The sequence below is a fragment of the Crotalus tigris genome, unplaced genomic scaffold (genome assembly GCF_016545835.1).
Source record: "Crotalus tigris isolate CLP2741 ecotype Arizona unplaced genomic scaffold, ASM1654583v1 scf7180000019599.1365583, whole genome shotgun sequence".
NCBI lineage: Eukaryota > Metazoa > Chordata > Lepidosauria > Squamata > Viperidae > Crotalus > Crotalus tigris.
In genome coordinates, this window is record NW_024097615.1 from 856136 (window position 1) to 883302 (window position 27167).

Consider the following 27167-nt stretch of genomic DNA (forward strand, 5'->3'; position numbering starts at 1 on the left):
CTGGGAGTTGAAGTCCACAAGTCATGAAAGGGCCAAGTTTGAAGACCCCTTCCAGAATTCCTCAGCAGCGTGCCTGGCTGAAGAATTCTGGGAACTGAAATCCACAAGTCATCAAAGGGCCAAGTTTGAAGACCCCTGTCTTAAATCTAACAAACAAAATGGAGGCTGGCTGAGGAATTCTGGGCACTGAAATCCACAAGTCATCAAAGGGCCAAGTTTGAAGACCCCTGTCTTAAATCTAACAAACAAAATGGAGGCTGGCTGAGGAATTCTGGGAGTTGAAGTCCACAAGTCATGAAAGGGCCAAGTTTGAAGACCCCTGTCCCACAGCATAGATACAAATTGGAAGTAGGGTTTTTATGAGATCTGGAAGGGTAGAATACAAATCTAACAAAAACTCAAATAAGGGAAAGTCAACATTGGAGAAGCATGACATCCTTCCATGGCAATTTCCAAATTCCTGAAAAACTTAGTAACTGAATTAAAAAAAGAGAATGAAGGGGAGGGATAATCATAAAACTGGTCAAAATCAAAGGGGTCTGTATCAATTCACAACATCACTCCACCAGGAGGACTTACCCAACAAGGTCTTTTCATGATTGATTGAGCAGCTGATCACACGCAGGTCTTTTTCGAAAGTATACAGGTGCTGTTGAAAAAGAAACGGTTGTAACCTGGGTTACGAACAGGGGTTTCCGCCACACATGCATCAGACCTGGATTTAGTTTTTAGGGTGATGCACAATTCAGGCACTGAGGTTTGTGAACCATAATCTACAGCTTCGCATTTTAGGCGAACCAATCAAGAGGTGATGTTCAGTAAATTCCAAGAAAGAAATGCATGGCTTAGTTTATTTACAAGTTGTGAATGAAGTCACTGACTCACACTGGAAGGAGGAGGAGGAGGAGGAGGAGGAGGAGGAGGAGGAGGAGGAGGAGGAGGAGGAGAATGAGGAGAAGAAGGAGAAAGAGGAGGAGGAAGGAAGGAGAATGAGAAGGAGAAGGAGAAGGAGAAGGAGAAGGAGAAGAAGAAGAAGAAGAAGAAGAAGAAGAAGAAGAAGAAGAAGAAGAAGAAGAAGAAGAAGAAGAAGAAGAAGAAGAAGAAGAAGAAGAAGAAGAAGAAGAAGAAGCAGCAGCAAAGTCGATGGGGGAAGCCAGATTCACTTAACAACCATATCACTAACTTAATAAGTGCAGGGATTCATTTAACGGCCAGTGGCAAGAAAAGTCGTACAAGGGGCAAAACTCACTGAAGAATTGACTCGCTTAGCAACATAAATTTTGGGGCTCAACTGTGGTCGTACGTCAACCTCTGTCTGTCACAGGGTTCTCTCCTAAATTTTATACTATTGGCTGAATGTTATTATGTTGACCTTTTGCTTTTAACTGCTCACTTTTGTTTGTATATGTTTATTTAACCAGACTTCATGCTGGCTGATTTCACTGCAAAAGATACAATTTTATTGGAAACAAACTGGCTTGTAACCTTAAAGACAACATTTGACTTTCAAACGGCATTTAATCCTTACAGTTTCAGCAAATAAGGCCTACCTGGTTTTTTTTATTATCCTCCTCGTACAATCCAATGTGGGTGCATTCCTGGGGTCCCTGTAAAGAAAGTGGTTGAGTTTTAAATATTCATATTTTAACCCTATTTTAAATATTTACTCTTCATTATGAAAAAGCTTTCTCTGTCAAAACTTCACCAGTTTTATTTTGGGGTTATTGACAGTCTGGGATATGCCAGGTGGCATCCCTTCTTCCATCGTCAGAAAGCAATAGAAAACGTGAAATTACTTTACTCCTCTATATCAAGCTGCTCTTAGTACATAAAATAAAAAGACAGAGGAAAAATAATGAAGGTTTTTTTTTTCCTTCATTAAAATAATAGAAAGCTTAGAATCGTATTTATGCCACGGCGTCTTTCAGTCGTTAATCCGATGTTAAGAAAACCTAACTTGATTTAAATGCACTCCCTTGTTTTTATTTTGTTCGTTGCCTGGGATTATTTGGGCAGAGAGGGATGGTCACGTCTTTGATAAAATAAAATATAAATATAAACTTCCCTTCACCTTTTTCTCAGGACAGAAAAGTAGTGTGAACGCATGGAGATCCCTTCCTGATACTCTTTTCATTTTGGTATCATTTATTTCATTCTTTGTCCGTGTCCCCATCTCTTTGTCACCTGGCAAAAACTACGTTGGGAAATTAAAAACTCACTAAGGTTGGTCTTAGAGCAGAGTGCAGAGAAGAGCAACAAAGATGATCAGGGGACTGGAGGCTAAAACATGCAATGAACAGTTAGGGGGACCTAGGTACATCTTGTCTAATGAAGAAAAGTTTTAGGGGGGACATGATAGCAGTCTTTCAGTCTTGAGTTGTCACAGAGAAAAGGGTGTCAACCTATTCTCCAAAATATCTGAGAATAGGACAAGAAGCAATGGGTGGAAGATGGTTAAAAGAGAGAAGCAACCTAGAACTAAAGAGGAATTTCCTAACAGTGTGAACAATTAATCAGTGGAAGCTTCCAGAAGTTGTAGGTGCTCCATCACTGGAGGTTTGGAAGAAGAGATTGGACAGCCATTTGTCTGAGATGGTCTAGGTCAGGGGTAGGCAACCTTGGCTCTTTTATGACTCGTGGACTTCATCTCCCAGAATTCCTGGGCCAGCATGGCTCAGCTTGGAAACCTCTCCCTGTCCCCTCAGCGTGGCTGGCTCAGGAATTCTGGGAGTTGAAGTCCACGAGACATGAGGGGGCCATAGTTCCCCCATGCTGGCTCAGGAATTCTGGGAGTTGAAGTCCACGAGACATGAGGGGGCCATAGTTCCCCCATGCTGACTCAGGAATTCTGGGAGTTGAAGTCCACGAGTCATAAAAGAGCCAAGGTTGCCTACCCCTGCCCTATATCAGGGGTCCTCAACCTTGGCTCTTTTATGACTTGTGAACTTCCAGAATTCCTGAGCCAGCATGGCTCAGCTTGGAAACCTCTCTGTCAACGCTGCAAATATTGAAGAATATGTATATTCTTCAATATACAATATTTGCAGCGTTGACACTCTCCCTTTCCCCTCAGCATGGCTGGCTCAGGAATTCTGGGAGTTGAAGTTCACAAGTCATAAAAGAGCCAAGGTTCCCGACCCCTGGTATAGGGTCTCCTGCTTGAGCCGGGGATTGGACTAGATGACCTCCAAAGACCCCTCTGTTAATCTGTATTCTGGTGTTGTAGTTCATTTTGATGAGCAATGGACCTCATTCTTCAGGCCCAACTCAAGATTCCATTGACAGTAAAAATCTACTTGCTCCAGGGAATTACATACGACCATTTCTCAAGTAAAAAAACAAATTGGCCTTACCTTCCAAGTATAAAGAACATTTCCATTTCTTTCCACGTTTATGATATGCGGCGTTTCCAAATGATTTCCCCCAGCATCTAAAAAAGGTAAGCATGAATGTATTACCAACTCTCTCAGTCCAATTGTACAGGAAAGTCAACATCTGAAAAGAATAGGCAAACATGATGTAAGACAGGAGTCCCCAACATGTGGGTTGCAGCCCGGTACCGGTCCGTGGCCTATTGGCCACAGGAATGGCTGGTGAGTGAGCACACGTGTGCTTGCACCCTCCCCACTCGTGCTAATGCCGCCATGCGGGCGCTAGCAGCCCCGTTTGCACATGGCTAGCACCGCCGCCAGCATCATGCAGGTACTAGTGCCCTGTTTGCACATGCGCACGTGCACTAGCAGCCCATTTGCGCATTCGTGCAGGTTCCAGTGCTGCCACCAGCGCCGCTGTGGGTACATGCGCCCCGCTTGTGCTAGTGCCGCTGCCGGGCGTGTGCCTGTTTTGCGCATGCACAAGCCTGTACATGCTCCTTCCTTTCCCTCTGGGCTACTAACCCGGAAAGATTGGGAAGCTCTGATGTAAGAGATGAGCAGGCTGAGCGGGAAGGTGGGGTTAAATGTGTCATAAGTTGAGAATCACTGCATAGGCACAAGAAATCCTGTGTTCAGCTCTGCCATGAATTCTGTTGACTCTTATCTAGTGCCAATTTGACCATCGGTATAGGTAGCAATCTTGATGTACGCCCACAGTTGAGCCCAAAATTGACGTTGCTAAGTGAGATATTTGTTAAGTGAGTTTTGCCTCATTTTACGACCTTTCTTGTCACGGCTGTTCAGCGAATCACTGCAGTTGTTAAGTAAATCTGTTTTCCCCATTGACTTTGCCGGTCAAGTCACAAAAGGGGATCACGCCACTTGAGGACACGGCAACCGTCATAAATATGAGTCAGCCACCAAGCGGTTGAATTTTGATCCCATAACCAAGGGGAACGCTGCAACGGTCGTAAGTGTGAGAAACAGTTATAAGTCACTTTGAATAGTTACTAAATGAACTGTTTTAAATCAAGGTCTACCTGTAAGGAACTCTGCTATGCTTCGAACTCAACAAAAGCTCCTGGGTCACGCGTCGTGTTTACAGTCAATTCGAATACAGTAAAAATAACTTTTTCCAGCTTTGTTCAGCGGCTTTAGTAAGGAGTGACGTTCCTGCGTCATGAATAGGATCGCTGTTTGGAGGCCAAGTCTCAGAGTAGGCCAAATCTTAACATCACATGGATAATATTATTAAATTTGAGAACAGTGGAAAACAAATTGAGCACTTATCCATAGGAAGGAATTGATCTACCACATGAATTTATTTGAAGACTCTAATGCGTTAACGGTTCTAATCTTTTTTCAAAAGATCCTTTGAACAAAGCCGCATCGCCTTTTTAATTCTCGCAAGCAATAAAATAGACAATAACGGCATTTTGAATTGGTTCATTATTTACAGAAATACACTCCATCGTAAATCCAGTGGAATATAGAATAGTGGGTGCCACTGACTTTGGGACGGTTTTAACTTATTTCACAGCAAACCGGGATGCTTTGCAAAAAAAAGGGGGGGGAGATCCCAATATTTTGGGGTACATCTGTGCATCTTTCAACGGCGTTGAACTTCAAAAAGATGAGTAGAAATGTTAGTATGTCGATTAACGTCCCCAAAGACAGACACAGGGATTGTCTCACCTACCCAAACTACATCACAATATTTCAGATTGATTCAAGAAATAGAACATTCCATCTGCAAAAAATTAGTAGATTGGAAAGAAACGATGAGCTAAAATGGATGGGAGGGCACTCAAATCAAACGTATATAAATGTGAGGGGTGGAGTTCCGTTCTCCGAGCTTATGGGGTGGTTTCTGAATGTTTTGTTACCTTAAACAAGAAGTCCTTGACTTACAACCTCAACTGAGCTCATGTAGTTCTGTAGTTTACAATTATACTAAACTTTGGCAACAGTATTCCTGGAGCCTAGTAATGCAAGCCCCCCATCACAACATCCTATGCTCCCAAAAGGAATGGAGCAGTTAAGAGTCCAGAGACCCCACTGCTTACTTGGAGTAAGTTAATTCACTAGGGCTGAGAAACAAAATTGGATTCTGCTATCGCTAATAACAATATGCTTAATACCTATACAAGAAGGACCAGGGGTGACATGATAGCAGTGCTCCAGTATCTCAGGGGTTGCCCCAAAGAAGAGGCAGTCAAGCTATTCTCTCCAAAGCCCCTGAAGGCAGGACAAGAAGCAACGGATGGAAACTAACCGAGGAGAGAAGAAACGTGGAACTAAGGAGAATTTTCCTGACAGTGAGAACAATTAACCAGTGGAACAACCTGCCTCTAGAAACTGTGAATGCTTCAACACTGGAAGTTTTTAAGAAGAGGCTGGACAGCCATTTATCCGAAATGGTATAGGGTTTCCTGCCTGACCACGGGGTTGGACTAGAAGATCTCTAAGGTCCCTCCCAACTATTCTATTCTATTCTATTCTATTCTATTCTATTCTATTCTATTCTATTCTATTCTATTCTATTCTATTCTATTCTGTTCTGTTCTGTTCTGTTCTGTTCTGTTCTACTCTACTCTGCATTCTATTCTATTCTATTCTATTCTGTTCTGTTCTGTTCTACTCTACTCTGCATTCTATTCTATTCTATTCTATTCTGTTCTGTTCTACTCTACTCTGCATTTTATTCTATTCTATTCTATTCTATTCTATTCTATTCTATTCTATTCTATTCTACAATCTGTCTACTCTACTCTACTCTACTCTATTCCCTATTCTATTCTATTCTATTCTATTCTATTCTATTCTATTCTATTCTATTCTATTCTACTCTACTCTACTCTACTCTACTCTACTCTAATTCTATTCTGCAATGTCCTTTGTAGAGAAGCTCTCCTAAATAAATTTTGTCTTACCCAAGGAAACAGTTTGCACAATGCCCAAACTTCTAGTGTTATTGTTTGCTTTGTAGAAATGTGAAGATCAATAACAAGCCAGTGCTGAGTTATACATAAACGCTCTTCCTCCATCTCTGAGAAGAAAGAAACTGCAACTATATGTGTCAAGCTGTGACACAAAGAAAGAAGGCTGGCGTATACACGATAGATGGTTAGCAGGAAGTTGGAATGAATTATGATTTCCTCCTGTCTAGCAGTTTTCAGCTCTCTTTTTCAATTATTAGTGCTACAAGGTGACCTTGTCACCTTTTAAGGAAGTTTCAATAAAAATTCAGTTGGCACTTGGTTATTTTTTGCCCAGATATGCAAATAGACTCAAAAGTCTCCATCATTCACGGAAAAAAAAATGGAGGTCACAGTAAAGATAAACTGAGATAGAGACTAGAAATGTATATATATAGGTATATTATATGTAATTAATGTACAATATGGACTGAGATGTCAGTCAAAGACGATTTACCATGTTCAATGTTTTTAATTCTTTTTTTTCTTTGTACTTAATAAAAATTTAAAAAATATTTTAAAAAAAAGTCTCCATCATTCTCCGCCCTGATCTTTACTAAGGTTTAGTAACTGAGATGAGATCCAGCCCAACCTAACAACTGCAGTGATTGGCTTAATAACTGTGCCAAGAAAGGTTGTTAAAATGGGCAAAACTCACTTAACAACTGTCCCTTTTAGCAACAGAAATGTTGCGCTAAATTGTAGTTGTAAATTCCGGGCTACCTATAAATACTGTGGTACACCTATGATGGAAATATGTCTGAGGAATTGTGAGAGGGGTCTTCAAACTTGGCCCTTTTATGACTTGTGGACTTCAACTCCTAGAATTCCTCAGCCAGTGTGCCTGGCTGAGGAATTCTGGGAGTTGAAGTCCACAAGTCATGAAAGGGCCAAGTTTGAAGACCCCTCCCAGAACTCCTCAGCCAGGCACGCTGGCTGAGGAATTCTGGGAGTTGAAGTTCACCAAAGGGCCAAGTTCGAAGACCCCTTGACTTGTGGACTTCAACTCCCAGAATTCCTCAGCCAGCGTGCCTAGCTGAGGAATTCTGGGAGTTGAAGTCCACAAGCCATCAAAGGGCCAAGTTTGAAGTTCCCTGCATTAGGATCCCGTTTTTCCAACTTTTGCGCTGAAAGACCCCAACAAGGCAGAGATCCGTCTGGCTCGCTCGCCCTGCTCCTGATCGCCTCGACCCCTCGTTTTGCACACACCCCCCCATGCAAGCAATTCTGGGGGGGACTTTTTGGGGGGGGGTTCTCCTCCTGCTTGCTTGCACCCCAGCTGAGGTTTGCAAAGCCCAGCCCGGTGCTCACCTGCGCTCCCCTCTCGGCCCGCCCGCTCCGCGAGCCAAGGCGCCACGTCCCGGGAAGGCTGGAAGCGAGCGCTCAGCTGGCAGAGCATCGCCCGGAAAACGGCGCCCAGCCCGGCGGCTGCAGCGGAGGAAAGCGCTCCGGAGGGTGCGGGCGCCGCTGGGCTGGCCTCGCCGGGTAGAGACTCCCTTTAGGACCCGGGGGAGCAGCGGCGGCGCTTCCATCCGCTCTGCCTTCCCCAGCGCTGCTTTCACTTCTGCATCAGCTGCGGCAGCCCCGCGCTCCAGCGGGCTAATTAGGCGGGGAAGCGCTTTCCTATTGGAGGCGGCGCGCGTCCTTCAAGGGGAGCCTGGAGGGGCGGGACCGGCTCTTCTGCGCGGGGGGTGTGTGTGTGTGGAGAAGCAGCTGCGCGCCGGACGGAGCAAATGCCGGAATTGCTATTATTATTATTACTAATATTTTTTTGCAGATAGTTCATCTTTATTTATTTTTTAACAATTTTTTTATTAATTTTTTTTAACAATCTTTTTTATTAATTTTTTTTCCCATCAAAGTATGTTAATTTTTCCAATCAACAAGTTGTCTGGAGTTTGCTAAGCTAACGCATGTTCAATTCCTAATCCTTCATTCTTTTCTCTAACCAAGAATAAAATAAATTCCAAATTTGATAGTAGTCCGTGTCTTCTTTGTCTTTAAGCCTCAGAGTTAGTCTGCCCATCTTTGCACATTCCAATATTTTCATGATTATTTCTTCCTCTGATGAAATTCCTTCCTCTTACTACTATTGTTGTTTGTTGTTTGTTGTTATTATTGGTCATCGCGCAGTCAGCCGGATGTTGAGACTGGATTTGGCATTTTAGTCCTCGTTATTACTGTTATTGTTGTTATTATTATTATTTTAATTATTATTATTATTTGCACAGTCAGCCACATGTTCAGACTGGATTTGGCATTTTTGTCATTATTAGTATTGTTGTTGTTGTTATGGTTATTATTATTGATCATCGGACACTCAGCCAGGTGGTCAGACTGGATTTGGCATTTTTGTCATTATTAGTATTAGTATTAATCCTTACACACTCAGCCAGATGTCCAGACTGGATTTGGCATTTGTGTTTATTATTCTTGTTATCGTTATTCTTGATTATCCCAGAGGCAGCCAGATGTTCAGGCTGGATTTGGCACGTTTATTATTGTTATTATTGATCATCACAGAGGCAGCCAGATGTTTAGACTGGATTTGTCATCATCATTATTATGATCATCGCACAGTCAGCCAGATGTTCAGACTGGATTTGGCATTTTGTCTACCTATCGAGTCCTTCCCAAGGACCTGGGATAGGCAGATGTGGATGTTTGATGATATTACAGGTATCGTCGCAGGATGGAAGCAGTTCCTAGTAAGGCCGCCTTTTGCAATTTGATGGCGAGTTTGTCAATGCCAATGGTGTTCAAGTGGTGCTCCAGTTGTTTTGGGATTGCACCCAAGGAGCCTATTACTACTACTACTACTACTACTACTACTACTACTACTACTACTACTACTACTACTACTACTACTACATCATCATCATCATCATCATCATCATCATCATCATCATTATTATTATTATTATTATTGTTATTATTATTATATCCCTTGGTTGCTTCCCCCACCGGGATGCCCAGGGAGGGCTCTGTCCTGCTGGGAGCGGCTCATGTAGAGCATCGCATCAGGATCGGCAGCAGCTGCGTTTGCAAGTCTTTGGGGTCCCTTAAGGAAGAAGGAAGGGTTGCCAATAAAGGAAAATATTCCACTTAGGGTTAGGGTTAGGTCACCATGAACTCGTAGAGCAAAATGGACATCGCCAACAAACCCGGAGTGCTTGGGTATGGTTAGGAGGGCAGTGACTTTTCTAGGCTGCCCTATCTATGTTTCCTGGCAAAATACATGGGAAAATCCCATTGGAGGAAAATTCCACTTAGGGTTAGGTCACCATGAACTCATAGAGCAAAATGGACATCGCCAACAAACTCGGAGTGCTTGGGTATGGTTAGGAGGGCAGTGACTTTTCTAGGCTGCCCTATCTATGTTTCCTGGCAAAATACATGGGAAAATCCCATTGGAGGAAAATTCCACTTAGGGTTAGGGTTAGATCACCATGAACTCATGGAGCAAAATGGACATCGCCAACAAACTCGGAGTGCTTGGGTATGGTTAGGAGGGCACTGACTTTTCTAGGCTGCCCTATCTATTTTTCCTGGAAAAATACATGGGAAAATCCCATTGGAGGAAAATTCCACTTACGGTTAGGGTTAGGTCACCATGAACTCATAGAGCAAAATGGACATCGCCAACAAACTCGGAGTGCTTGGGGATGGTTAGGAGGGCACTGACTTTTCTAGGCTGCCCTATCTATTTTTCCTGGTAAAATACATGGGAAAATCCCATTGGAGGGATGAAGCACCCACAACTTCTGGAGGCAGGGTGTTCCACTGGTTAATTGCTCAGATCTGACTGTTGCAGGACTTTGAATTACTCTTCAGCTCTCATTAAATCCCTGCTATTTTATATCTATATAAACTGGGTCACACACATTAACCAGTGAGATAAAGGACAAGCATTTGCAGAATGTAGCAAACCTGGTTAGAGCTAACCTTGGTTAGGATTGTGTAGCTTAGTGTGGTGGTCAAATGGAACCTATGGATTGTGGATAGGTAGGAGATTGACACCTTTGATCTTTGGTGTGGGTTCTGAGGCTCAGGAGAGAATTAAGAAAAGAAATGGACCATCAGACAAATCAATCCAGACTTCTCACAAATGAGCAAGTTTAACTGCCACTTATCTGATTGTGGCCTAGTCTGTGGCCCTTCCTCCTATCTCTCAAGGTCATTTCCACATGCCATAAAAATGTATACTCTTTGGGGAGAGACTACAGCTTCAGGATGTAGATGTAATAATTGCACCCAGTTGTCTGTCCCTGATGTCCCCAATAATATATATTGACACAAATTCACAAAATACAAACCATCTTTATTATTTGTTAACAATCGAATGTGAAGCACAGTTTCATATTAAAGGCAACAATGAAATGGAAGGTAAAAACTGAGGCTTCGTCTTCCAAGGACCCAGGACTTTTTCTAAATTATGATGACTTGGACTGACTAATTGTGATAAATTTATTCATGTGTATAACCCTGATTTGGATACAGCCTTGTGGGAACTGAAGTCAATGCAAGGCTGTTGTAGGAGATGACCAGGCTGAGCCCGAGGGAGGGGGGTAAAACGTGTCATCAGTCTTGAGTCCTTTTGTACCCACAAGGGATCTCAGTCCAGACCACCGTGAATTCTGTGGCTTCTTATCTACCGCTAATTTCCCTTTGGCTGTTAGTAGCTCAGATTCTTGTAGAGAGAGCTTCGATAAATCCTTATACGCATTTGAACTGCCTCAGTTTCTTGATTCCCCTGGCGTTTGGCAGCTTCCTGACTAAAGCAATGGATGGTCAAAGAAGGATTTGAATTGAGCCCACTCAACCTGTCCACCCCATCTCAAGTGAAATGCAAAAATACCCCCAAACCTACCTCAAATTAACCCTTAGTTTACATCTGATGCGCAACCTTAATTTTAGGACCAAAAAACAACAACTCCACAGTGAACTCGGTATGAGGGAAGCAGTGAAATCCTTAGATCTTGGCTGGTATTCCGAAATGCAACATTAAATGTTGGTTAGCTTATTATTCCAGTGGGAAGTTTAACTGTTATATTAATGGGATGGAGCATTCGTGACAATGGTCCGAAAGAGTCTTTCGTTTACGGAAGAGAAAGTTAAGATAATAACTTAGGGACGTCGTGCGTTTCGGTGCGTTGGAAGTCTCTTTCCTCTTCCGAAGGAACAAGTGTGTCAAGGAAGGTCCTAAAGTGGGGCAAAATTCACTTAGTGACTGTCTTGCTTAGCAGCAGAAATTTGGGGCTCCATATTGGTCGTAAGTGGGGGACACACACCGGAATCAAAAGTAATCTTCCCATGTGTTCCCTATTGAAACAGGTCAAACTATTCCCATTAGTCTCGCCTACCCCGCTGCTCCCTTTTTGAATTGAAGAACGGTTTAGCCGCCGCCCTACGGTTGTTTCCCCCATTGCTTGACAGTATTTTGAATAAACCATTTTTGACCTGTGCAATTTTGCATCACTGGAGCATAGTAGGGAGAACCGTGATCCTTCGCAAGTTCAAGACACCTTTTCGTTTTCCTGTTGATTACAGATGATCCCTGGAATAAAAAAAAAGTAATATTTTTTTTAAAAGGCACATAATTGAATTCAGTGCCTGTAAATATTTATTATTCAGTGTATCCCCTGTCTTTACTTTGCGTCAACACCATAGCAATAGCACTTAGACTTATATACCATTCCACAGTGCTTTACAGCCCTGTCTAAGCAGTTTACAGAATCAGTCAGTTTCCCCCTCCCCAACAATCTGGGTCCTCATTTGCCCGACTGCGGAAGGATGGAAGGCTGAGTCAACCTTCAGCCATTGAGAATCGAACTGCTGGCAATGGGCAGAGTTAGCCTGCAATACTGCATTCTCACCATTAAGCCACCACGGCGTACGTAGCAATAGCAATAGCACTTAGACTTATATGCTGCTTCACTGTGCTTTACAGCCCTCTCTAAGCGGTTTACAGAGTCAGCCTGTTGCCGCCAACAATCTGGGTCCTCATTTTATCGACCTCGCAAGGACAGGAAGCTGAGTCAACCTTGAGCCAGTCAGGATCGAACTCCTGGCAGTGGGCAGAGTTAGCCTGCAATGCTGCGTTCCCACCACTGCGCCACCAAGGCTCCCTCAATTAAATGCTTACTTGCGTGAAATCCCAGAGCATGTTCAGGCCTTTTTTCTTCGCTTCATTACATTGTTCAATGACTGGCAGCTTTCCTTCTCCAGGGTCTGTCAAGCATCTGTCAACCGTGTTGCGCCGGGATCGTATACCTCCCACAAAGAATTCTCCAGTGCTGTGATAGAACATGTGCTGGAAATACAGGGTGTCTGCAGCTTTTACAACCGTTCGTTTCGTGACCGTTCAAAGTCTCCTGCGTTGAGCAGGGGGTTGGACTAGAACAGAGGTCTCCAACTTTCTGGGCTCACGGCCCGGAGGGAAGGAGCGCAGCTTCTAAATTGGTACACGAGCGCATGCAAATGGGACCGCACACACTGGCATGGCAATAGCAGCCCTGTTTGCACATGAGCAAACAGGCCACTCACACCCACCTGGCACTAATGACCTCGTTCGCATGTGCACAAACAGGCCATGCATACCCGCCCTGCACTAGCGGTCCCATTTGTATATGCACTAGTGTCCCCATTCGTGCATGTGCACAAACGGGCCACACATACCTGCCCTGCATGCATAAAAGGGCCATGCACACTTGCCCACACTAGTGGTCCTATGTGCACATGCACAAAGAGACCATGCACACCCACCCAGTGCTGGTGGCCTCATTCTCGCCTACATGCATTTGCAAATGGGGCCGCAGGCTGTAGCTTGAGTGGAGGGGGAGTGAGTGTGGGTGTGTACGCATGTGTGCATCGGCCAGCCACTGCTGCAACCCATTGCCCAAGAGGCCATAGACTGGGGACTCCTTGTTGTGATTCCTCGCCAGCCAGTGGACTCGGCAGCTGGGTCTGAGGAATCAGAGCAGGAGGAGGAGGAACCTGGAGTGACATCAGAGTCAGAGGAAGGCTCTGAGGAGCTCCAAGACTTACAGTCGGACGAAGAGCCTGGCCCTTCTACTCGCGCGCAGGCTGAGACACAGCTGTGCTGGGAGCCTGAGTTGGACAGTGATGAAGAACAGCTGGAACAAATCCCGGATGCACAAATGCACAGGCAAGAGAAGCGAGTAGGACAGAGGAATGCGATGGGGCGGCTCAAAAGGCAAAGGAGAAGGCATTAGGAAGCCACGCCTTGGGCTGCATAATAAAAGGGAAGGTGTGGGAGGTGCTGGTGGCTGAAGGCAGCCGTTCGTGTTGAGGAATCGAGTTTCTGTGGACTGTGTTTGTTCGCCTTGGACATGGACTCAGGTCTGTGAGAATAAAAGGGGTTGGTTTTTTCTTGCGGTTCCTGCCTGCTTCTTGGAAGAGGGGTTTCTCCTTGTGAGCAGAACAAGGACTCACGTAGGCTGGGACAGAACACTCCTGAACTATAAGACCTCCAAGACCCCCCTGGAAACCGTATTATTCTACATTCGATGGAATTAGCATTTTCGTCACTGTCTTGACATTTCCAGAAAAAGTACAATGCCGTCTTACCTGAGGGCTGTATCCATGGCAGATGTACAATATGGGAGTGTTCCCAGGAACCGGCCCTTGATCTATGCAGTTTTCCTCACTTAGCGGGTTTTTCATCTACAGGGTAAGGGAGAGCAAAGAGCTGGATTTAAAATCCCAACTCATTGAGCCTGCAAACCAGGATCAATAGAACAAAGCAGAATGTGATAGAGTCAGTTCTCGGCTTATGACTGTTCATTTAGTGACCGCTCAAAGTTACAACGGCCCTGGAAGAAAGTGTCTTATGACTGTTTTTCACATTTACGACTGTTGCAGCCTCCCCATGGTCACGTGATCAAAATCTGGACATTTGGCAACTGGCTCATAACTGTGACGTCGCAGCATCCCCTTGGGGTCACGTGATCCCCATTTGCGATCTTCTGACAAGCAATGTCAATGGAGGGAAGCCCCAATTCGCTTAACAACCACGTTACTAACTTATCAACTGCAGGGATTCACTTAACAATTACGGAGAGAACAGTTGTCAAATGGGGCAAAACTCACCTAACAAATGTCTCACTTAACAGCTGAAAGTTTGAGCTGTAAAATGCTATGGGGCACTATATAAGCCTAAATAGCCATGGCCATAGTAGTTAGACTTATATACCGCTTCACAGTGCTTTACAGCACATTTTAAACTCCTGGTTGAATGAAACTGAATTGAACTGAATGAAAAAAAAAAACCCTCTTACATTTCAGTCTGAACTTCCCTTATGAATAAACGTTCCATTAAACACTAAAATAAATAAAGCAAGCTAGCCAACTAACTTGGCAGACCCATTAGAAAAACAGTGTTTGTGTGTGTGTGTGTTTGTGTGTGTGTGTGTGTCTGTGTGTGTGTGTTGGGGGGGCACCTGAAATCGAGTGATGTGCTGTTTTGCAAGAAGCAAACAATTATATCATCTTACCAGCTTTTACTTACTGGTCCATAGCCTACAATGTTAACTTGAGGGACCAAGTTAGGGTAGACATTTTTGATATACCAATCAAAGCTTTTGCAGTTCAGTCGTTTCCTGAGTTCTTTTCGAGAAGAAATATCTCCGTAATCTATGCCGGAATTCTGGAAAAAGAGGACATCGGTTTCAGAGAGATGGCAAACACGTAATTCAAATGATTCAATTTAGAGATATTTCAACGTATGCTTAAAGAGGTTTGAGAGAAAACCTCGGGAGAAAATCTTAGGGGCTTTTCACGGTCTTATTCAGGCACTGAAAACATCCATGACAATTTACTTTCCCCAGTAATAAAGGGCTGTTCATTGGAAGAGGAAGAGGAAGGTCCTAGCTAGACAAGATGGGCAGTACATAAATCAAATAAATAAATTCAACAAAATAAAGTATAAAATAAATAAAATATGAAATAAAAATAAATAACATAAATTAATAAAATAAATAACATAAAATAAAATTCAATAAAATAAAATAACTAACAAGGTAAAATAAAATAATAAATAAGATAAAATATAATAATAAAGTAAAATAAAAAATAATGAAATAAAAATAAAATAAAACAAAATATAAAATAAATAAAATAAAAATAAATAAAATAAAATAATAAAATAACTAAAATAAAATAAAAATAAATAAAATAAAATAATAAAATAACTAAAATAAAATAAAATTCAATAAAATAAAATAATTAACAAGGTAAAATAAAATAATAAATAAGATAAAATATAATAACAATAAAGTAAAATAAAAAATAATAATGAAATAAAATAAAAAATAAAATAATAAAACAATATAAAATAAAATAAAAATAAAACAAAATAATAAAATAAAATAACTAATAAGGTAAAATAAAATAATAAATAAGATAAAATAATAATAATAAAGTAAAATAATAATAATAAAATAAAATAATAAATAAAACAAAATATAAAATAAAATAATAAAATAAAATAAAATAACTAATAAGGTAAAATAAAATAATAAATAAGATAAAATAATAATAATAATAAAGTAAAATAATAAAGAATAATAAAATAAAAAATAAAATAATAAACAAAATAAAACAAAATAAAATAAAATAGTCCTTCAACTCTTCAAATCATGAAACAAATAAAGTAAGAATATACCGTAATAAGAGGTCAAGAAAAATCAGTTCAAATATTAAAATTGTGACTTAGGGCAGAGACAGAGGTTTCTTCAAAGTTTTGATTGGCAGATAAACAATTCTTATCCGCCTGTTCAAGATCCACCTGATCTTTGAATATCTACCAGGCTGGGAAAGAAGGAAAGAATAATTTTTTTCTTGGGCTTCAGTCAATAAAGGTTTGGCCCTATTTTAATCCATTTCCGCTCTCTCCCTCTTCACTACAGGTTCAACTTTGATACTTGATTAGTTTCTCCTTGATTGGTTTCCACCCATTGTTTCTTGTCTTGCCTTCTGGTGCTTTGGAAAATAAATTGACCCCCTGTTCTTTGAGGGGCTGCCACAAAGAAGAGGGGGGTCAACGTATTTTCCAAAGCACCAGAAGGCAAGACAAGAAACAATGGGTGGAAACTGATCAAGGAGAGAAGCAACCTGGAATTAAGGAGAAACTTCCTAACAGTGAGGACAATTAATCAGCGGAACAGCTTGCCACCAGAAATCATGGGCGCCCCATCACTAGAGATTTTTAAGAAGAGACTAGACAGTGACTTGTCTGAGATGGCACAAGGTCTCCTGCTTGAGCAGGGGGTTGGACTAGAAGACATCCAAGGCCCCTTCCAGCTCTATTCTGATGGATTGATTGACTTCTTACACAGATAAAATTTGCCAACAACCTCAAGAGGTACGTTCCAGGCGTAGTAGACCATGTATTTATATTCGTCCATCCACACTTCTGCGACACGTAATGCATTTCTCTTCACAGCAAGGGCCAAATCCAGCAAATAGGGCTTGTGGGCTCGCTCCAGGTGTGCAATCCTTGAACACGGCAAGACTTCAACTCTCCCACTGCATTGCCAAGCCTGTTGTTGTAAAATAAGAATAGAGTCTTCAGGGGTTTTTTTTCATAAGAAAAAAATATGATTTAAAGGCTAAACAGCTTATGTAAAGATGTAATGTAATGTGACTGATGCAATAATAGGAATGATTAAGCAGGTGTGTGTATCCCTTTAAGAGCCTGAGTATAAAAGGGAAGTTTTTTGCTGGAGTCTTTCTCTCTCGTCCGTTTGACTGCTGTAATTGCGGTGCATTGGAGTTTGCTGAATTATCACCATCTGTATCTATTTTGTTTCTAATATATTTGTAGATATTGTGATGTAAACCACCATTTAATTACAAACCACTGTTTACTGTAGTTACTCCTGGGTTACCTCAGCAAAAAAAGACTGTGCATGCTCTGACAGAATAACTGCGAGACATATGATTAATCAATGGACTAAGCTGGCTTCTCTGAGTTGCGGGTGCTCCATCACTGGAAGTTTCCAAAAACAGATTGAACAACCATTTGACCAGCAGGAGATTGGACTAGAAGATCTTTAAAGTCCTTCCCAGCCCTATAATCCTACTTTCTATATAATTCTTTTTTTCTCAAGAATCCTGGCTGCAGCGAACTGGTAATTGAGGAAAGAAGCCCTACCCACTAGGCAGGCTCCCAAGAGTCCCCTGATTGGCTGCGTCTGTAAGGGTTTTTCCCTTGGGCCACACAACACCACCCACTTAGTTTGAGAAAAAACACCCAGACCTACGTCTTCGTCTACTCCAAATGATCTACAATACAGGCAGTCCTGAACTTAACAATCACAACTGAGCCCAAAATTTCTGTGGCTAAGCGAGACATTTGTTAAGTGAGTTTTGCCCCATTTTACGACCTTTCCTGCCACAGCCGTTAAGGGAACCACTACAGTTGTTAAGTCAGGAACAAGGCTGTTAAGTGAATCTGACTTCCCCATTAACTTTGCTGGTCAGAAGGTGTTGTGATTCCTCGCCAGCCAGTGGATCCGGCAGCTGAATCTGAGGAATCAGAGGAGGAGGAGGAGGAGGAGGAGGAGGAGGGGCCTGGAGTGACATCAGAGTCAGAGGAAGGCTCTGAGGAGCTCCAAGACTTACAGTCGGACGAGGAGCCTGGCCCCTCTACTTGCACTCAGGCTGAGACACAGCTGTGCTGGGAGCCTGAGTTGGACAGTGATAAAGAACAGCTGGGACAAATCCTGAATGCACGTAAGCTCAGGCAAGAGAAGCAAGCAGGACAAGAGGAAGGGGCGGCTCCAAAGGCAAAGGAGAAGGCATTAGGAAGCCACGCCTTTGCTAAATAATAAAAGGGAAGGTGTGGGAGGTGCTGGTGGCTGAAGGCAGCTGTTTGTGTTGAGGATTGAGTTTCTATGGACTGTGTTTGTTTGCCTTGGACATTGACTCAGGTGTGTGAGAATAAAAGGGGTTGGTTTTTTCTTGCGGTTCCTGCCCGTTTCTTGGAAGATGGATTTCTCCTTGTGAGCATAACAAGGACTCACGTATACTGGGACAGAATAGAAAGTTGCAAAAATGGATCACATGAACCAGTACAAAAAAAAGACAAGAAAATATTAATAATAAAAGTCTCACCCTGATGCCTAATTCCACATTTTCTCCGCCGTAAATGTGCATTCCGCCATCCAGAACACCGATCTTCCCCAAAAATTCTCTGTTCGCGGCAAGTATTCCCATGATAGAAGGACTCCTGATATGAAGAACACCAAAAGGGTCATCAGCTTTTATTCATGAATATCTATCAAGTTGGACAATGTTTGGATGAAACATTAAAGAGAACCAGGGAATGGACACAGAAACTTTTATTGATTTTCATTCCAGAGGACCAAGGGTCAGCAAACTTTAGATCGTTTGGTTGGGAGAAAGAGAGTTAAGATGGCGCCTCCCTAGAAGTTCTCAGAGTGTATCTTGAGTGTTCCTTGCTTTAGTTTAGCAAGATTCTGTCTACAGGTATATAAGGAACGGTTGCAGGGATTGGTGTGTCTAGTAAGTTTAATGTAGAGAAGGACAAGGGGGGACATGATAGCCATGTTCTAATATCTCAGGGGCTGCCCCAAAGAAGAGGGAGTCAAGCTATTCTCCAAAGCCCCTGAAGGCAGGACAAGAAGCAACAGATGAAAACTCATCAATGAGAGAAACAACCTAGAACTAAGGAGAAACTTCCTGACAGTGAGAACAATTAACCAGTGGAACAACCTGCCTCCAGAAGCGGTAAATGCTCCAACAATGGAAGTTTTTAAGAAGAGACTGGACAGCTATTTGTCCGAAATGGTATACGGTTTCCTGCCTGAGCAGGGGGTTGGACTCGATGACTCCAAGGTCACTTCTAACTTTATTATTATTATTATTATTATTATTATTATTATTATTATTATTATTATTATTATTACAAGCTTTAGTAAGAAAGAACATCAATTAAAAACTTCTGGTTATTTTCATTCCGGGAAAGTTGAGGTGAGACAAGCTTCAACACGTAACAGGATAACTTACCGGATTGGTGCAGTTGGGTCTTTGAGGGCATACCAGTCTTCTGGTATGGACTCGTAGAGACACCAAAGAGCCCAGTCAAACCCATCGGCAGCCTCTGCGTATTGAGTAAGTTGGAAATCATCAAAACGGATGTTGTCAAACACCGGCGATATGATAACGGTGTGGTCCTCCTTGATGCGCGAGAGAATTGGTTCAGCCCTTCATTAATGCAGAAAAGAGTTCATGGAACTATGTAGGACTTTCAAAATCTACCAAGCCAAGCTAAGCTATCAGGACAATGAATGGAAATGGACCTGTTGAGTTCCTCTCTTGGAGACGGGTGACGTTCGAGGCTTACCATTCCGTGTTGACTTCAATATGCGCATCCAGGATAGCCACCACATCCGCACGAGATGCTTTCCAGCCAGAAATCCGAGCTTCCGTGAGCCCCATCCTTTCTTGATGTCTCACAATTTTCAGCAGTCCTGGATGTTGGGCATTGAATTTTTTGACATGCTCCTCCAAAGGGCCTTTAAGTTCCTCTGTGGTGAAAAAAAAAACGTAACAGATGTTAACAGCATTAATTTGAGATGTTTATGCCAGAACACAGGTGAAAATTCGAATTTGGTTACCCAGGTAAAATTTTCATTCTCTCTTTGCTATTTAATAATGTTGAGAGATACTTGGTTATTGTGTGTGTGTGTGTGTGTGTGTGTGTGTGTGTGTGTGCGTGTGTGTGTGTGTGAGAGAGAGAGAGAGAGAGAGAGAGAGAGAGAGAAGAGAGAGAGAGAAAAATCAGGTTTATATATTTTTCTCCTTTAGTTAAAGTTTTTAGTACCCTTAGTGTCCACTTTTTAAAATTACTTCTCTTTAATCTCTTTTTTTCTATTTAATAATTTAACAATTGTCGATAAGAAAGACAAAAAAGTCTGGATAGTGGACGTGGCAGTGCCTGGAGACAGCAGAATAGACGAGAAAGAACTGGAGAAGATAACAAAATACAAAAACCTACAAATAGAAATAGGAAGACTGTGGCAAAAGCAAGCAAGGGTGGTACCAATAGTAATAGGTGCCTTGGGTGCAATCCCAAAACAACTGGAGCACCACTTGAACACCATTGGCATTGACAAATTCGCTATTAGTCAATTGCAAAAGGTGGCCTTACTAGGAACTGCTTCCATCCTGCGACGATATCTGTAATACCATCAAACATCCACACCTGCCTATCCCAGGTCCTTGGGGAGGACTCGATAGGTAGACAAAATGACAAATCCAGTCTGAACATCTGGCTGACTGTGCGATGATCCATAATAATAATAATAATAACAATGTAAACGTCTTTCCGTGTGAACTTAATGTATCTGTCCACAGAGTTGATGTGTTCGGTGAAGGAGGAAAAGAAGGCTCAAAGAAGCCATCTACATTAAAATTAACAGCCTTCTCTCAACTGGGGGTCTGGAGGGGGATATGACACCACCTAGCTCCAGTCGACAACACGGTCCTTTCAGCAGTTCCAAGAAGGCCCCACAATCATTCGCGCTACTCAGGTGATCCCGAGAGCACAGGTAAGCCTCCAAGTGGCCTCCACGACTCTCAGAAAGAGCACCAATGACCAGATGACTGCAAGGAATATAAATCCTTCCATCCTCCACCATCCAGTCAGAACTGATGAAGCTTCTTAGATGAGAAGTGAAACGTCTTCAAGGAAAAAAAACGAGAAAGTCCTGTTGCCTCTTGAAAAAGCATCTTTGGAAATCCTCTCCTCTCTTTATCCAGAGAGATTTGAAGAGCTGGTCTACTCGCTGACTGGTTGTTCTTTGTCACTGTTGTTGGCTCTGCTTTTTGCAGAGCTGTCTTCAGTTTGCCATTTTTTCTTCCTTCCTACCGTAGCTAGTAGGGCGTGCTATTGTGTAAAAAAGGGGAGCAAATGCCACACTCGCTCACACTGATGTTATTACTCAGTTGGATAACGAAACATCTGCAAGGAAATAAGTAACCTCAGAGACCACCATGATTCCACATTCACAACAAAAAAAAGAACGTAATACCTCTTTTTGCCCATGCTCACAGTGAGACTCTGTGTATTAGAGTGCTTTGTTTTGAGTTTAACCCGTGTGAAATGATTTCTTCAGACTCAAAACATTTCAAATTGGGATGATTTTACAGAATCTGGTTCTCCAAACCTACGTATGCAGCAACTGAGAATAGCTGCCCAGCAGCTGGAAAAAATAATGTCCTGAAAACATAATTTAAGGCGTGTGCAGAGAGATCTTGTCGTAATACAGCGTCCCATGTATTCTGTACAACCACTACAGCAGTATTCAACCAGTAGATGGCAGCGTTTATAAGTTGGTAGTTGCATCTATGGTGCAACTCTATGCCTTTTTTCTGAATAACGTTTCCTGCTTCCTTGTTGCAGTAAGCAGAAAAGCACATGGGGACAGTGCACAGTCTGTTCTGCAGGATTATATACAGAATTTCTAACACATCACAGTGGAAAGAGGGTGTGTTGGTTTGTTGCAATTCCTTAACAGTACGGTAGTACATTTTATTCAGTAAACAATCTGGAACATCTATGTTTCTATATACAGGAAGTCCTTGACTTACAACCACAATGGAGCCCCAAATTTATGTTGCTAAGTGAGACATTTGTTAAGTGTGTTTTCCCTTTTATGGCCTTTCTTGCCGCAGTTATTAAGTGAATCACTGTTACACGATTAAATATGAGTCAATCGCTAAAAGTGTCCGAATTTTGATCACGTAGCCATGGCGGATGGTGAAATGGCTGTAAGTGTGAAAAAACATGCTAAATCACTTCTCTCAATGCCTTTGTAACTTCAAACAGTCACTAAATGAACTGTTGTAAGTCAAGGATGATCTGCAGTCCAGTTTTCCGTAGAAGTCCCCGATTTCATGAAAAAGTAGTTTGCCCATGGAAAAGTTTCAGACCGTGCCACTTACCGTTTGAACTGCAATCATCAATAAGGATGATTTCCTTCAGGAGGTGAGACGGTGTTCGGTTAATTATGCTGGTGATTGCACGCAAGAGGATGGAGGTGGCCTCATTAAAGAATATAAGAATTACACTAAGAGTTGGGAGATCAGACGAATATTTCTTCTTGCGACATCTGGAGGAAACCCAGAAAAACGGATATTCGTTAGATTATTGTGGCGCAATGTGAGCGAAGAATTTCCAGGGGCAGAATAACAGAGCTGGAAGTCACCATCAACAAAATTCAGACGCTTGGCAACTGGTGTGTACGAATGATGGCTGCCGTGTCCTGGGGTGTGTGTGTGTGTATGTGTGTCATGTGATTCCCTTTTGGGACCTTTTGCCAAGCAAAGCCATATGGGGAAGCCAGATTGACTTAACAACTGTGCTACTAACTTAACACCTGCAGTGATTCACTTAACAACTGTGGCAAGAAAGGTCGTAAAATGGGGCAAAGCTCACTTAAGTGTCTCGATTATCCATCGAGAAATTCCGGGCTCCGTTGTGATAAAGTTGAGGACTAGCTGCATGAACTTCTGCTTTTAAGAATACCCAGTGCACAGAAATCAAGCGAGAAGGAAGCTGCTCAAATGTCATTAAGGAGATTGATGTTCTTGCAGACACAAGAAGACACACACCGATCCTGTCCCTTTTTAGAATATGTCCCAGTTTTGTTAGACAAATTAGTTCACAACTTAGGACCCCAACAGAGCTCAAAATTTCTCCTTCTGCTAAGTGAATTTTGCCTCTTTTGACAATCTCAAATCCTGAAAGCGAATCCCCGCAGTTGTGAAGCTGGTCACACAATTATTAAGTGAATCTGGCTTCCCCCGTTTTCTTGGCTTGTTGGAAAGTCAGAAGCACAGGACAGAACAACAGAGCTGGAAGGGACCTTGGAGGTCTTCTAGACTGACCCCTTTCTCCGGCAGGAGGCCCTATGTCACGTGAGACCGGGACACCGCGGCCGTCATAAATAGGAGTCAGTTGCCAAGCGTCTGGATTTGGGATCGCAGGACCAAGGGTCGTAAGTGTGAAAAACGGTCCCAAGCCCCCCCTTTTTTTTCAGTGACGGCGTCACTTTGAATGGCCACTAAATGAAACCGTTGTAAGTCGAGGACTTCCTGCGTTCAGCATGCTTCCAACTTTCTAATCTGCCCTCTGTGCCAGCCTGTTGGGTTCTACATCGCCACGGCCACCATCACTCCCCACGTCGCCAGCCTTGCCCGCCCTTTGGTAAGCCAAAGACGGAGAAAAGCAACGGATGGAAACTAGAACTAAGGAGAAACTTCCCGACAGTGAGAACAATTAACCAGCGGAACAACCTGCCTCCAGAAGCGGTGAATGCTCCAACACTGGAAGTTTTTAAGAAGAGATTGGGCAACCATTTGTCCGAAATGGTCTAGTTCAGTGGTTCTCAACCTGTGGGTCGGGACCCCATTTGGGGTCGAACGACCATTTCATGGGGGTCGCCAAACAACACAGTCCGCCATTTTTTCCCCCCTTTTCCTTAGCTGTGCTACTCCCTTTTATTCCATTGGCTTTTGAAAGCCAGTAGAATAGACTCTCTTGAATAGAGTCTAATTCTATTGGCTTTCCAAAGCCAATAGGAATTGTCCAGGCTGTCTCTGCCCTGCTGAGCCCACCAAAAGTCTCATTCTGCAAACGGTGCTGCACCAGTTGAGTAGTCCTCGACTTACGACCGGTTGAGTAGTCCTCGACTTACGACCGGTTGGGGGTTGCGGCATTAAAAAGGTTGAGAACCACTGGACTAGATGACTTCCAAGGTCCCTTCCAACTATTATTATTATTATTGATCATCGCATATTCAGCCAGATGTTCAGACTGGATTTGGCATTTTGTCTACCTATCGAGTCCTTACCCAGGACCTGGGATAGGCAGATGTGGATGTTTGATGGTATTACAGATATCGTTGCAGGATGGAAGCAGTTCCTAATAAGGCCGCCTTTTGCAACTGACTAATAGCGAATTTGTCAATGCCAATTGTGTTCAAGTGGTGCTCCAGTTGTTTTGGGATTGCACCCAAGGAGCCTATGACTATTGGTACTACCCTTGCTTGCTTTTGCCACAGTCTTTCTATTTCTATTTGTAGGTCTTTGTATTTTGTTATCTTCTCCAGTTCTTTCTCTTCTATTCTGCTATCTCCAGGCACTGCCACGTCCACTATCCAGACTTTTTTGTCTTTCTTATCGACAATTGTTAAGTCTGGGGTGTTATGTTGCAGGTGCTTGTCTGTTTGAATTCTGAAGTCCCAGAGCAGTTTAATTTTATCATTTTCTATGACTTTCTCTATTTTATGATCCCACCAGTTTTTGCTTACAGGCAAATGATATTTTTTGCAGATCTTCCAATGCACCATTGTTGCTACTTTGTCATGCCGCTGCTTGTAATCAGTTTGTGCAATCTTCTTGCAACAGCTTACCAAGTGGTCCACTGTTTCTTCAGCTTCTTTGCATAGGCGGCACTTACTGTCTGTTGCTGTCTTCTCAATTTTGACTTTGTATGCATTTGTCCTTAAGGCTTGGTCTTGTGCAGCCAGAATTAGTCCCTCGGTCTCTTTCTTCAATTTTCCTGCTCTTAGCCATTGCCAGGTTTTATTATTATCTGCTTTCCCAGCTATTTTTTTAATGTATTGGCCATGTAGTGCTTTGTCTTCCCATGCCTCTATTCTGTTCTTCATTTGGTCTTTCTTGTAGGCCAGTTTGGTCTCTCCAGTAGTTAGTAAGCCTTCCTGATATACTAATTTCAGTGCATCTTCATCATTGTTCTTCAGATATTCTTCCAAAGCCATTTTTTCTTCTTCAACCATCTGATGTACTTGTAGCATTCCACGCCCACCTATTTGCCTTGGTAGATAAAGTCTATCAATGTCACTGCGTGGATGAAGGGCATGATTCATTGTCATTATTTTTCTGGTCTGCCTATCCATTGCTTTTAGTTCTGCTTGAGTCCAGTCCACTATTCCAGCTGTGTACCTAATGACTGGGATTGCCCAGGTGTTGATTGCCTTTATGGTATTTCCTCCATTGAGTTTGGATTTTAAGATCTTCTTCACTCTCTTGATGTATTCACCTCTAATCTTTTTCTTGACTTCAGTGTGCTTGATGTTGTCAGCTTGAAGGATACCCAAGTATTTGTAGTACTCTTCCTCATCCAGACTCTTAATGTTATTTTTGTGGGGCATCTTGATTCCTTCAGTTTTCATTATTTTTCCTTGTTTGATAGTAACTGTGGCACATTTGTCCAAGCCAAATTCCATTACAATATCTTGGCTATATATACGGACAGTTATTATTATTATTATTATTATTATTATTATTATTATTATTATTATTATTATTATTATTATTATCGATCATCGCACAGTCAGCCAGATGTTCAGACTGGATTTGGCATTTTGTCTACCTATCGAGTCCTTACCCAGGACCTGGGATAGGCAGATGTGGATGTTTGATGGTATTACAGATATCGTCGCAGGATGGAAGCAGTTCCTAATAAGGCCGCCTTTTGCAATTGACTAATAGCGAATTTGTCAATGCCAATGGTGTTCAAGTGGTGCTCCAGTTGTTTTGGGATTGCACCCAAGGAGCCTATGACTATTGGTACTACCCTTGCTTGCTTTTGCCATAGTCTTTCTATTTCTATTTGTAGGTCTTTGTATTTTGTTATCTTCTCCAGTTCTTTCTCTTCTATTCTGCTATCTCCAGGCACTGCCACATCCACTATTATTATTATTATTATTATTATTATTATTATTATTATTATTATTATTATTATTATTATTATTAAACACAACTTCACCTGGGGTGTCTGGTCTCTTTCAAAGGCCTTTCCAGAGGCAAGCGATCGCTCAGGTAAACGTTGTACCCGTACTTATCAAAGAGCTGCTGGGCCACAATTTGCTGGTCCTCCATTAAATCTTTGCCCCATCTCTGGAACAGAGGGGAATCTGGGAAGCGCACCCTGGGAGGCGCTTCAGGCTCCCTCCGGTTTTCCTTGCCCTGTTCGTCTTCCTGTATTTCCCGGTGTGGCTTCTCGGGCAGTTTCAGTTCATCCGCTGCCTTCTTTTTTTCATCTGATTGTTTTATATACTTTGCTGAAAAACACAAAAAGGGAAAGAGGCTGAGGGATAAAAGCACCCAAACGTCAGAAAGAATCACTTAGAATATAGATAGAACATAAGGCTGGAAGGGATCCCTGAGGTAACAATAACAACAACAACAATAATAGAGTTGGAAGGGACCTTGGAGGTCTTCTAGTCCAACCCCCTGCTCAGATAGGAAACCTATACCATTTCAGATAAATGGCTGTCCAGTCTCTTCTTAAAAGCCTCCAGTGTTGGAGCACCCACACCATGGTCAAAGAGGACCTCTGTAGTGCAGTCAACCATGATGGAGTCAGAAATCATGATTAGAAGGAGGCAGAAATACTACAAAGGGATCGGGACGATGAACGACAAGTTAATTTTGATCCAGATGAGTACTTTCAACCCTGAATGCTTAACAATGGGTTTTCTAGCTATTAATAATTGTGGAGGCAAATTCCATAAATGCTTCTTGCTTTCCCAGCCTTGTGTGTGGTTGAATTAGGTTCTGCTGTGATTCACAAAGGGGGTAAAAAAAAATTGCTCGGAGGTGGAAGAAAGATCTTCATCTTGGAAGGTTGAAAGGTTGACCCGCAAACTCTGGGCGAAAGGTCATCAAGCAAAAATGTCACCCAAGAAGCAGAAATGACACGTAAGAAATACTGTCCATCGGGGTTTCCTCTACCTCA

General features: G+C 42.4%; 2 protein-coding genes across 8 annotated transcripts in view; both read right to left on the reverse strand.

Moving 5' to 3' along the window:
* The window catches only part of LOC120317325 (gamma-secretase activating protein), a 45934-nt gene extending 37994 nt beyond the window's left edge, over positions 1 to 7940 (reverse strand). For 2 of the 5 annotated variants that reach the window (XM_039363839.1, XM_039363840.1), the window contains exons 1-4: positions 7664 to 7935; positions 3354 to 3430; positions 1551 to 1607; positions 580 to 649 (exon numbers count right to left, since the gene is read on the reverse strand). In XM_039363839.1, the coding sequence (XP_039219773.1) occupies positions 580 to 649; positions 1551 to 1607; positions 3354 to 3430; positions 7664 to 7751 (292 nt within the window). In that variant the 5' untranslated portion in view covers positions 7752 to 7935. Of the gene's footprint in view, positions 1 to 579; positions 650 to 1550; positions 1608 to 3353; positions 3431 to 7663 lie in introns of all 5 variants that reach the window. The other 3 variants (XM_039363837.1, XM_039363836.1, XM_039363841.1) reach the window with 3 other exon arrangements.
* A 2712-nt stretch (positions 7941 to 10652) lies between these two features.
* Positions 10653 to 27167, reverse strand: part of GALNT8 (polypeptide N-acetylgalactosaminyltransferase 8) — a 33493-nt gene continuing 16978 nt past the window's right edge. For 2 of the 3 annotated variants that reach the window (XM_039363824.1, XM_039363822.1), the window contains exons 2-12: positions 26196 to 26490; positions 22346 to 22512; positions 19743 to 19926; positions 19406 to 19603; positions 18491 to 18605; positions 16729 to 16914; positions 14883 to 15020; positions 13943 to 14038; positions 12498 to 12665; positions 11813 to 11909; positions 10653 to 11554 (exon numbers count right to left, since the gene is read on the reverse strand). In XM_039363824.1, the coding sequence (XP_039219758.1) occupies positions 11400 to 11554; positions 11813 to 11909; positions 12498 to 12665; positions 13943 to 14038; positions 14883 to 15020; positions 16729 to 16914; positions 18491 to 18605; positions 19406 to 19603; positions 19743 to 19926; positions 22346 to 22512; positions 26196 to 26308 (1617 nt within the window). In that variant the 5' untranslated portion in view covers positions 26309 to 26490 and the 3' untranslated portion in view covers positions 10653 to 11399. Of the gene's footprint in view, positions 11910 to 12497; positions 12666 to 13942; positions 14039 to 14882; positions 15021 to 16728; positions 16915 to 18490; positions 18606 to 19405; positions 19604 to 19742; positions 19927 to 22345; positions 22513 to 26195; positions 26491 to 27167 lie in introns of all 3 variants that reach the window. The other variant, XM_039363823.1, reaches the window with a different exon arrangement.